The sequence below is a fragment of the Danio aesculapii genome, chromosome 8 (genome assembly GCF_903798145.1).
Source record: "Danio aesculapii chromosome 8, fDanAes4.1, whole genome shotgun sequence".
Lineage (NCBI taxonomy): Eukaryota > Metazoa > Chordata > Actinopteri > Cypriniformes > Danionidae > Danio > Danio aesculapii.
The window spans coordinates 1,689,425-1,701,295 of NC_079442.1; the positions used below are offsets into that span (position 1 = coordinate 1,689,425).

Here is an 11,871-nt window from a genome sequence, read left to right on the forward strand (position 1 = left end):
CCAACATCCACAGTCTGCTCACATGAGTCTGCGTCTGATCGCGCACCAGTTGTAAATCCTCCACATGTTGATGTTTGCTGATCCTGTGAATGGGACAGAAGGTTTTGATGGGAGGGATCCGATTCTGCATTGAGGATCCAGACACACTGACACACACACACACACACACACACACACATACACACACACACACGCAATGCTGGGTTAACAGACGCACGATGATGGAACTAAACAATCTTCTGGCTTTTACGTGCAGCGGGTTTTCTCCGATTGGGATTTATGCGCCGTATGGATTCGACTGAACTCCTTTAATCGGGATTATCATTCAGGAGAGCCCTGGATATTTACTACTTCACAGTTTTTGCGCTCGCACGATGTATGGGATAAATCAGCGCTACTTGTACATGTGAGTTATGATAATTAATTATTAAAAATAAGTGCACATTTGTTAGTCTACTTATCGATATAAGTTTGCATGTGCTTTAATTCAATTTAATTTAATTTAAACTTTTAATTATGTCAAATTTGGACAGCAGTTGGGTTGAAATTGTTTCATTTTAATAAAACTTAACCCAATTGCGTTTGTTTATATTGAATAAGCGTTTGATTAATTTGTTTTTGAGTGAAATTATTAAGAAAATCTTTATTTTAGGTGTTTTTTTAAGTGTGAAAATATTTAAAGTAACTTATGTGGTATTTAATGACCTGTATTACTTTAGTTATTATAATATATTTTCGCTGTGTGTGTGTGAGACGTTATTTTTGCATAATATAATTTATTATTTATTCAGCATATGAAGTAAAATACAGTGGTATACTCTATTGTCCTCGATGCATGTATATATTGACTGTTTTTGCGATTTGATGCGTCATAAGGACGCATTTTGGCTCATGCAATACAGAAAGAAGATAAATTATAATATTATGCTGCTTAAAAACTGCAATATTTTAGTCTCTGACTACATATTTGGGGAAAAATACTTATTTTGTATTTGGAACTTAAACATTTACGCATTTAATGATCTGCATTTAGCTAGGCATATATCAATTACGCATTTTATTCATATTTTATAACTCTTCTTCTGATTTATTTTGCAGCTCTTTTCACTTCTTCGTGGTGTGGTGTCACGCGCAGGTAAATATTTACTACATTTGAACCACAGTCGTGTTTTAATACCTAAAAATCTTTCATGTGTCATGCATGTCTACATCTAGTCGTGCTCTCAGCATTTCTGTTACAGTAAACTCAATTGTAGTTTAATTTATACCTGAAACGGAGTTCCTAATATTCAATTCAATTCACCTTTATTTGTATAGCGCTTTTACAATGTAGATTGAGTCAAAGCAGCTTCACATACAGTAGAAGATTATAGTGAATTGAAACAGTGTCGGTTCTGTTTTCAGTGTTTAAGTTCAGTTCAGTTTAGCTCAGATCAGGGTGGTTTAATATTCACTGCTGAGAGTCCGAACACTGAAGAGCAAATCCATCAATGCGCAGCTCCAGAAGTCCCGAATAAACATTGATTACTTTGAGAAACTTGTTTTAATTATTTGCAGTCATCCGGCGGGCCATTGAGGTTTTCTGAGGCCCTCTAGTGGCTCCGGGCAAACCTCAAGGGGCCGCAAAATACATTTCATTATATTCCGATGCACTAAATTGGTCATATAAACATCCCACATGAAAAAAATAAATAAAAAACAATTATATATATATATATATATATATATATATATATATATATATATATATATATATATATATATATATATATATATATATATATATATATATATATATATATATATATATATATATATATATAATAGTAATTAATACTGTAGTGTTTTGGAAGCAAATTATTGTAAAGTACTGTTGTGATAATCCTGCAGTTTCTATTTGACACAACAATTACAGTAATATAAGCAAATGACCCAATTTCTACCACTATTACACTCTCTAAAAATGCTATGTTTTTGTTGTAACCCAGCATTCGGTCAAATATGAACAAATCCAACCTTTGGGTTAAAAAAAGTGCAATTTAAATGTAATAAATAAAAATTAATTGTTGAAAATTGTTGCTGCCTTAAATTTTTTTAGCTGACTCAAGGTTTTCTAGTCGTGTCAACTTACATCAACCAAACTGACTAAATATATTAAGATAAACTTAGTATAACTTAAAAAATGCATTTGAAACCTGATTAACTTAGTTAAAATACATATAAATATTAGTTGTCTTGACTTTTTTCATTTTTACAGTGTGTGTTCATCCATATCTGAGTTACAACAACAACCCAGCATTTTTAGAGTGTATGATAGCTGTAGGGTGGTACGATGGCTCAGTGATTAGCACTGTGGCCTCACAAGCAAGAGGGTTGCTGGTTCGAGTCTCGGCTGGGTCAGTTTTAGTTTCTGTGGGGAGTTTGCATGTTCTCCCCATGTTGGTGTGGGTTTTCTCCGGGTGCTCCGGTTTCCCCCACAGTCCAAACACATGTGCTATAGGGGAATTGATGAACTAAATTGGCCGTAGTGTATGAGTGTGTGTGAATGGGTGTTTCCCAGTACTGGGTTGCGGCTGGAAGGGCATCCACTGTGTAAAACATATACTGGATAAGTTAGCGGCTCATTCTGCTGTGGCAACCCCTGATTAATAAAGGGACTGAGCCGAAGGAAAATGAATGATGTTAAAATATGGTTGTCTTGTCATAACCTAACTTCGCGTCAAATATGGACAACTTATATACAATTATAGCTTAAATGTCAACATTTTTTAACCCAATATGTGGGTTGGAGTGTATAGGCTAGTTAAAAAACAATATAGTAGCTAATTACTATGAATTACTATAGTATTTTCTTTCATGTGGGCAGCAACAGAGAAAGAGAGATACTGAAGAAGTCAGAACTATTAGTCCGCCTGTTCAATTTCAATTCTATTATAGGTCTATTTCCCCCAATTTCTGTTTAACGGAAAGAAGTTTTTAGACTTTTAAACATAATATTTTTAATAATAACTCATTTCTAATAACTAATTTCTTTTATGTTTGCCATGATAATAACATAATATTTGACTAGCATTCAGCTTAAAGTGACATTTAAAGGCTGTAAGAAATATCCCTAAATGAGCAGTTATCTGTATTTTGTGATTCATGTTTTTAGTTTCTCCTGTTCATTTCTGCTTTTGAATTGCATTATGGGATCTTGATCTTTATTGCAACAACTTTTAATCTTAAATAGTTTGAAAAAGTGACTTTGATGAACATTTGTGATAGTTTGCAGTGCTATGTGTCTTGGTTGGTGTTGTATATTTCACTAAAAACACCTTTAATAAACTGCCAGCACATTTTCTCTAATTTTACACACTTATTTCTCTAGATATTAGTTAATACATTTACTAACATGTAAAAAAATGAACAATATATGTATTTGTTCATGTTAGTTGGTCAAAATAGAGTTGTTTATCGTTAGTTCATGTTAAGTTACAATGCATTAACTAATGCTACACTGTAAAAAATAGACGATCAATTAGTTCTGACAGCATATGTTTTTTAAGCCATTGCAACTTATTAAACTGAGTTAATCATGTCCTTACTTAATTTTTTAAGTTATACAAGCTGTTTTAAGTCAGTTTAACAATATAAGTTTAAAGGACTCATAAGGTTAATTTGATTCAGCCTAAAACTTTAAGACAATCTGGATTTTTTCTGGATGAATTTGGGTGTCAATATTGCATTAGTAAATGTTGAACTGTCATAAATAAATGCTGTATAAGTATTGTTCAAAATTAGTTCATATTAGTAAATGAATTGAAACCTTATTGTAAAGTGTGACCATTATTTATTATACATTATATTACTTCAAACGACTAAAATGTCAATAAAAGTCACTTTGTTAAACTGCAGAGGTACATCTAAAATGGACACAGCAGAGATCAACATCCCATAATGCAATTCACAACCAGAAATAAACACAAAACACTAGTGCATCACTAAATATGAAGCTTGTAATTAACAGATATTTTTACAGTGTAGGCAAGTTAGCGTAATTAGGCAAGTCATTGTATAACAGTAGTTTGTTCTGTAGACAATCCAAATATTGCTTAAAGGGGCTAATAATATTGACCATAAAACGTTTTTTAAAAAATTAAAAACTGCTTTTATTCTAGCCAAAATAAAACAAATAATAAGAAAAAATATTATAGGAATTACTGTTAAAATTTCCCTGCTCTGTTAAACATCATTTGGGAAATATTTGAAGAAGCAATATGCACATGCAGCAGGAGGGCGAATAATTTAGTCTTCAATTGTGTATGTGATCTTATTTTCCCTTTGCACCGAAAAAGGGGGAGAAGAATCACCCTTCTCCTAATTTTAAGCAGTATGTGAGGGAACAGGGATCCCTGACGGACCAGCTGAGCCGGCGGCAGGTTCGAGTCTACCAGCTGTACAGCAGAACCAGCGGGAAACACGTGCAGATCCGCGGACACCGAGTCAGCGCCACCGCGGAGGACGGAAACTCTCTCGGTGAGCCGTGCTTTTTCCCCCCTCTGATCGAGTCACTCAGGCCGGGTTTCGGTGCTGGTGATGGCGCTGAATCGGCGGATGATTGATTGCGTCATTGGCGGGTGATTCAAAAGGATTAATCGTTTGTCTTTAGTGTTGATTAGGATGTTAATTAGTTTTAAACAGCAATGGGAAATGAGACTGAGTGGAGTATTGGCTGATTATGGGCTTCCAGAAACCCAGATAACACAACTTTCAGGCCAATGTTTAACACGTGTTATTGAGCTTTGAGCTGTTAAAAAGGTCAAATTAAATAAATAATTAAATTTAAATATAAAGTTTTCTTTCTCTTTTCTTTCTTTCTTTCTTTCTTTCTTTCTTTTACTAATTTTATACTTTCTTTTCTTTTTATTTTTCTTTGTCTTTTTATCCTTTATTCATTCATACTTTCCCTTTTTTCGTTCTTTCCTTCCTTCTTTGCTTTTCTTTTTCTTAATTTTTTTCTTTTTCTTTATTTTCTCTATTTTTCTCTTTCTTGCTTCATTTTTTTCTTCTTTCTTCATTCTTTCCTTTTTCCTTTCCTTTATGTTTTTCAGTTTTTCCTTCCTTCATTCATTGCTCTTTCATTTGTTCTTTCTTTCTTTCTTTCTTTCTTTCTTTCTTTTCTTTCTTTCTTTCTTTCTTTCTTTCTTTCTTTCTTTCTTCTTTTCATGCTTACCTATTTTCTTCTTTCTTTGGTCTTTTACTCATTTTCTTTTTCTTCTTCCTTGTTTTCCTCTTGCTTCACTCTTTTCTTGTTTTTTTCATTATTTCATTTTCCTTCCTTCCTTCTTTGCTCTTTCTGTCTTTTTTCTTCCTTCTTTGCTCTTTCTTTATTTATTTTCTTAATTTTTTCTCTTTCTTGCTTCATTTTTCTTCTGTCTTTATTCTTTCCATTTTTTCCTTCCTTCCTTATTTCTTTCTTTCTTTCTTTCTTTCTTTTTCCTTCCTCCATTCTTTGATCTTTCTTTCTTTCTTCATTCTTTGATCTTTCTTTCTTTATTTCTTTTTCTTTCTTAATTTTCTTTTTTTCTCTTTCTTCATTCTTTAAATGTTTTTCTTTCCTTCCTTATTACTTTACTCTTTCTTACTTGCTTGCTTCATTCTTTTCTTTATTCATTCTTTCCTTTTTCCCTTCCTTCCTTCCTTCCTTCCTTCCTTCCTTCCTTAATATTTTTCTTTTTTCTTCATTCTTTGCTCTTTCTTTCTTTCTTTCTTTCTTTCTTTCTTTCTTTCTTTCTTTCTTTCTTTCTTTCTTTCTTTCTTTCCTCTTATGAATTCAGTGTTGAAGCGTATGTTATCTTCATATATGGCCTTTAACACAAGCAGAAGAGCTCCAGCAATAGTGTCTTTTAAATGTCACGTTGAGCTAAAATTTGCCTGTTTTCATCATGATTTTGTGCTTCTGATAAATGTCTGAAAGTCTCTAAATCCCTCGCTCTGCTTTTTACAGCCAGACTGTTCGTGGAGACAGACACCTTCGGCAGTCGTGTTCGCATTAAAGGAGCCGAGAGCGGCAGATACCTGTGCATGAACCGCAGGGGCAAACTGGTGGGCAAGGTATGTTATTTTTCGATGGAAAAAAGTATGTTAGCATCAGATTTTTCAGCCCAGTATATTGCGAACTTTTCAGTCGGATCTTTGAAAATATTGCATGTCTGCTGTAAGCTGAAAATTACATTTTTTCAATGAAAAATTAACGTAATGCTGCAAGAGTTAATAAGGTATTATTTGCCCATTCTTTCTTCATTCTTTGCTCTCATTTTTGTTTAATACTTTTCTTTATACTTAAATTATACTTATACTTTATACATAAATTCAAACACTATTTTTCCACATGAAAAGTACTATAGTAATGTATAGTAAATACTGCTAAACAACTTTATAAAAACTTAAATACTTTTAGATTTTTGCATACAGGCTACATTATAAGGCCTCTTTATATTCCTCTAAATATTTTCAGAGTTAACAGAGTTTTTACAGTATTTCCTATGATATGTTTCTTATAATATCTAATAATATCTCCTATAATATAATTAATTATAATTAATAATGCAAAAACTACTAAAGTCAATGTTAAGATTTTTTCCAACTGATTGTCTACAGAACAAACCACTGTTGTCCAACCACTTGCCTAATTAAGTTTAACCTAATTAAGCCTTAAAATGTCACTTCAATCACACTTTAACTAGTATCTTGCAAAATAACTAGTAAAATATTATGTACTGTTATCATGGCAATGACAAAATAAGTTCGTCATTAAAACTGTTATGTTTAAAAATGTCTTGAAAACATATTATTCCTGTTAAACGACACTTAAATATTAGAATTACACAAGAATAATTTTATTTTTAACAGTAGTTTCTTCTGCAGACAATCAAAAAATATATTGCTTAAGGGGCTAATAATATTGACCTTAAAATGGCTTTAAAACAATTAAGAACTGCTTTTATTCTAGCTGAAATAAAACAAATAAGACTTTCTCCAGAAGAAAAAATATTAGAGGAAATACTGTGAGAAATTCCTGAATCTGTTCAACATCATTTGGGAGATATTTATTTAATAATTCACAACTTTGACTTCAACTGTAATCGTTTTGAATAATCGTGATTATAATTATGACCAAAATAATCGTTATTATGATTTTTCCCATAATCGAGCAGCCCTACTATATTGTCTGAGTTGGTGTTGTATATTACCCTACAAAAAACCTATAATGAACCTGCAGTTCATTTTCTATTATTTTACACACTTCTCTAGATATTATAACACATTATATTATGTCAAACTACTAAATAAAATGTCAGCAAAAGTCACTTTGTTAAACTGCAGAGTTGAATTTTCAACATCAAATGTTAACAGAGCTGATCAACATCCCATAATGCATTTCACCACCGCAAATAAACAGAGAACGCTTGTGAATCACAAACTGTTAATGAACAGATATTTTTACAGTGTAGTTACTGTCAGTGTAGTACAGACAGTACAAGGCATCACGGGAGTGAAGCCGAGCGTTTGTTTGGCTGAATCTGTAGAGGAAACGGTTTTCACAGCCGTTCAGATGTCAAGCCTTCTTTTCCTTCACGGATGTGGAAAAGATGTCTTCATCATCTCTGTGTGTTTGCTGGGAGCAGAAGATGAGTGTGTCTGTGCTGACAGACGCAGCTGAACAATAACACACACACACACACACACGTGCGCACTTATATAAGAGACACTTTCAGATCTTGCTGGAAATCTGGAATTATTCAACAAATAGCTGGAAAAACAGAGAGCGTCCTAAAGATAGTGAAAGCTGTTTAATTCTCCATCATGGCAGCTGCGATGTTAAGATCACAGGACAAGTTAAAAAATTAAAGAAAACTAATTACTTAATTACAAACACTTATGTTGAGCTAACCTTTTAGGAGTTTCTTTCTTCAGTTGAACAAAACAACTCTGAAAACTGAAGGATGAGTAAGGCGGCATGGTGGCTCAGTGGTTAGCACTGTTGCCTCACAGCAAGAAGGTCGCTGGTTCGAGTCTTGGCTGGACCAGTTGGCATTTCTGTGTGGACTTCTGCATGTTCTCCCTGTGTTGGCGTGGGTTTCCTCCGGGTGTTCCCGATTGATGAGTGTGTGTGTAAATGAGTGTGTATGTGTTTCCCAGTACTGGGTTGTGGCTGGAAGGGCATCCGCTGTGTAAAACATATGCTTGAACAGTTGGTGGTTCATTCCACTGTGGTGACCCCTGATAAATAAGGGACTAAGCTGAAGGAAAAATGAATGAAGGATGAGTAAATAATAACAAAATTGCCATTTTTGTGTGAACTATCCCTTTAATTGTAGTGAACGTGCACTAGTAGTATTCATCATTCATTAATTTTCTTTTCTTAGTCCCTTTATTTAGCAGGGATTACCACAGAGGAATGAACCGCCAACTTATCCAGCATGTTTTACGCAGCGGATGCCCTTCCAGCTGCAACCCATCTCTGGGAAACATCCATATACTCTCATTCACACTCAAACACTATGGACAATTTAGCTAACCCAATTCTCCTATAGCACATGTGTTTGGACTGTGGGGGAAACCGGAGCACCCGAAGGAAACCCACGCCAACACGTGGAGAACATGAAATGACAACACAGAAATGCTAACTGATCCAGCCGGGGCTCAAACCAGCGACCTTCTTAATGTGAGGCAATCGTGCTACCCACAAAACTGTATTTCAGGCAGGGCTTAATTTGTGCAGGAACAAGCCGGATCCAGATCCTTCACCTCTGAAATCTGATCTGCACCTCATTTTCCCCCACACCCGGCTCTTCACTTTCATCCGTGACATCTCACCCTCCTCTGGTAACATGTCGGATCTGTTACCCCGATCTGCTCCGGGACAATCCCAATTTACAAATTAAGCACTGATTTCAGGTGCTCCCATTAAGAAAACTGACACATAAACAAATGCAAATTACATATATGAGATACGTATTTTTCAACCATTGTAATTACAAATATGTAAATTAGGCTCATTTTAAATATATAGTTTGAATAAGCAGCAAAATTAGTTTTTTGTGCGCAGTGCTGCCAGTAAGTTACCGCAAAAATACAATAAAATGTCTAACAGTGTGTATTGATCTGTGTGAATAACTCTGCTCTCTGGTAACACGCATAATCATGTCCGCAGAACAGGATTTGCAAAGAAACTGCAATTAAAAGATCTGTTCAGCTCTCTGTGATCAGCTGCAGCTCAAGAATGAGTTTTACAACTTAAACACTTTTAAAACAGAGCATGTTTGTAATAAAGCAAGACTGTAAAATCGCAGTAAATAATCAATTCATTCATTCAGTTGCCATGTTTTCATCAACAGCAGATTCAAGGACTTTTTAAAGTACCATTAGTATTAAATCAAGTATATTTGCAATTCATACCCCCAAGCATATGTGGACCCATGAAAGTCCCTTATTGTACTTAATATTTCACTTATACTTAATGTTTACGTTGAAAATGTCAGAGTCATAACGGTGTCACAGTGGCGCAGTGGGCAGCACGATCGCCTCATAGCAAGAAGGTCACATGGTTCAAGCTCCAGCTGGGTCAGTTGGCATTTCTGTTTTTGACTATCAAGCACAATTCCTGTAATAAAGCCATGAACCAATTTTATTTCACATTTAATTCAAGCCCTTTCAAGGACCTACAAGTGAAATCAGAATTATTACTACTTTATTACTAATTATTACTAATCACTGATTTCTTTTCTCTTCTCCATGATGACAGCACATAATATTAGACTAGATGTTCTTCAAGACACTAGTATTCAGCTTAAAGTGACATTTAAAGGCTTAACTAGGGTAATTAGGGTAAAGTTAGGGTAATTAGGCAAGTCATTGTATAACAGTGGTTTATTCTGGAGACAATCCAAAACTAATATTGCTTAAGGGGGCTAATAATATTGACCTTAAAATGGCTTTAAAACAATTAAAACTGCTTTTATTCTAGCTGAAATAAAACAAATAAGACTTTCTCCAGAAGAAAAAATATTATAGGAAATACTGTGAGAAATTCCTGAATCTGTTCAACATCATTTGGGAAATATTTGATAAAGAAAACAAAATTCACAGGAGAGCGAATCAGACTTCAACTGTGTTTGTTTTTAAGCACTTTCCAGGCCATGAATCTATATGTCTGAAATTCAAGTATACTTTCAAGAAGCATGGGAACATTGATTCTAATAAATAATCTGATGGGTATTTTGAGACCAACTTTACTTGAGACTCATGTTGTAAAATGGTTGAAATAGATGTGAGCTGTGTGAATAACTCTGCTTTCTGTCTCTCAGCCCAATGGTCGTGGTCGGGACTGCATCTTCACGGAAATTGTGTTGGAGAACAACTACACAGCTTTCCAGAACGCCAGACATGAAGGCTGGTTTGTGGCCTTCAGCAGGAAGGGTCGACCCATCCGAGCCTCCAAAACCCGACAGAACCAGCGCGAAGTTCACTTCATCAAACGTCTCCACAAAGGACCGCAACCGTTCCCGAACGCAGAGCAGCCAAAACACTTCGAGTTCATCAGCTTCCCTTCGACACGACGCGCCAAACGCAACAGAAAACCCCAGACCGCTTCATAACCCGCTGATCAGACACCAGAGACAGCTTTATTTTTCTATGCTTTCGTACTTAATGGACTTGAAAAACACTGAAGGGACGCTCGATGTTCAGGGGCGACTTGTAAATATGGTAAGATAGTAAAAGAGAATGTATATATTTAATTAAGGTGGTGTTTGTATCTGTGTGTGAGCATTTTTATACAGACTCTTAAGACAAATGTGCTCAATATTAAACACGATAACGGAGAAATTTCCCTCTGAGGGGAAAATAAAATACTAATGCTAAATAAATGCTAAATGAAATACAGTCAGCCTATGTACTACCTGAGTAAAGTCTTGTCGCCTATGCAGTTTTTAGGAGCAACAAATAATAACTTGACTTCTAGTTGATCATTTGGTATCAGAAGTGGCTCATATGAAAGGTAAAGTCCTCTAGATTACACTTATTTTCCCTAAATAAAATATGATCATGCCTTGATTTTGAATGATTTCATTATGACAGTAAGGTCTGACTCTGCTGAGACTAAAGTCTGCTCACTGAACCTTCAATAATGTCCAGTATAGAATATGTGGTCATGCTGCAGTGGAAACAGAATGAATATTGTGTCTGACTCCATCATGAGCTTGGAGGACTGCATCCATACATCTCTGCAATGACTCAAATCACTGATTAATAAAGTCATCTGGAATGGTGAAGAAAGCCTTCTTGCAGGACTCCCAGAGTTCATCAAGAGTCTTTGTGTTCATCTTCAACACCTCCTCCTTCATCTTACCCCAGACGTGCTCAATAATGTTCATGTCTGGTGACTGGGCTGGCCAGTCCTGGAGCACCTCGACTTTCTTTGCTTCCAGGAGCTTTGATGTGGAGGCTGAAGTATGAGAAGGAGCGCTATCCTGCTGAAGAATTGTCCCTCTCCTATGGTTTGTAATGTAATGGGCAGCACAAATGTCTTGATACCTCAGGCTGTTGATGTTGATCATCCACTCTGCAGATCTCCCGCACGCCCCCATACTGAATGTAGACCCCAAACCATGATTTTTCCTTCACCAAACTTGACTGATTTCTGTGAGTCTCTTGGGTCTATGTGGGTTCCAGTAGGTCTTCTGCAGTATGTGTGATGATTGGGATGCAGATCAACAGATGATCAATGGGGAAAAATCCACCTTCTGACACTTTTCCAACTGATCAACTAGAAGTCAAGTTATTATTTGTTGCTCTTACAACTGGGATTAACATCAAGACTTTTTT

At 35.2% G+C, this 11,871-nt stretch overlaps 1 protein-coding gene across 1 annotated transcript; it reads left to right on the forward strand.

The window, feature by feature from the left end:
* The first annotated feature begins 374 nt into the window (after nt 1–374).
* fgf17 (fibroblast growth factor 17) lies at nt 375–10,751 on the forward strand. Its single transcript, XM_056464276.1, has 5 exons — nt 375–406; nt 1,099–1,135; nt 4,338–4,518; nt 5,990–6,096; nt 10,353–10,751. Exons 1-5 carry the CDS (start codon nt 375–377, stop codon nt 10,641–10,643), a joined length of 648 nt encoding a protein of 215 aa, XP_056320251.1. The 3' UTR covers nt 10,644–10,751.
* The last annotated feature ends 1,120 nt before the right edge of the window (nt 10,752–11,871 follow it).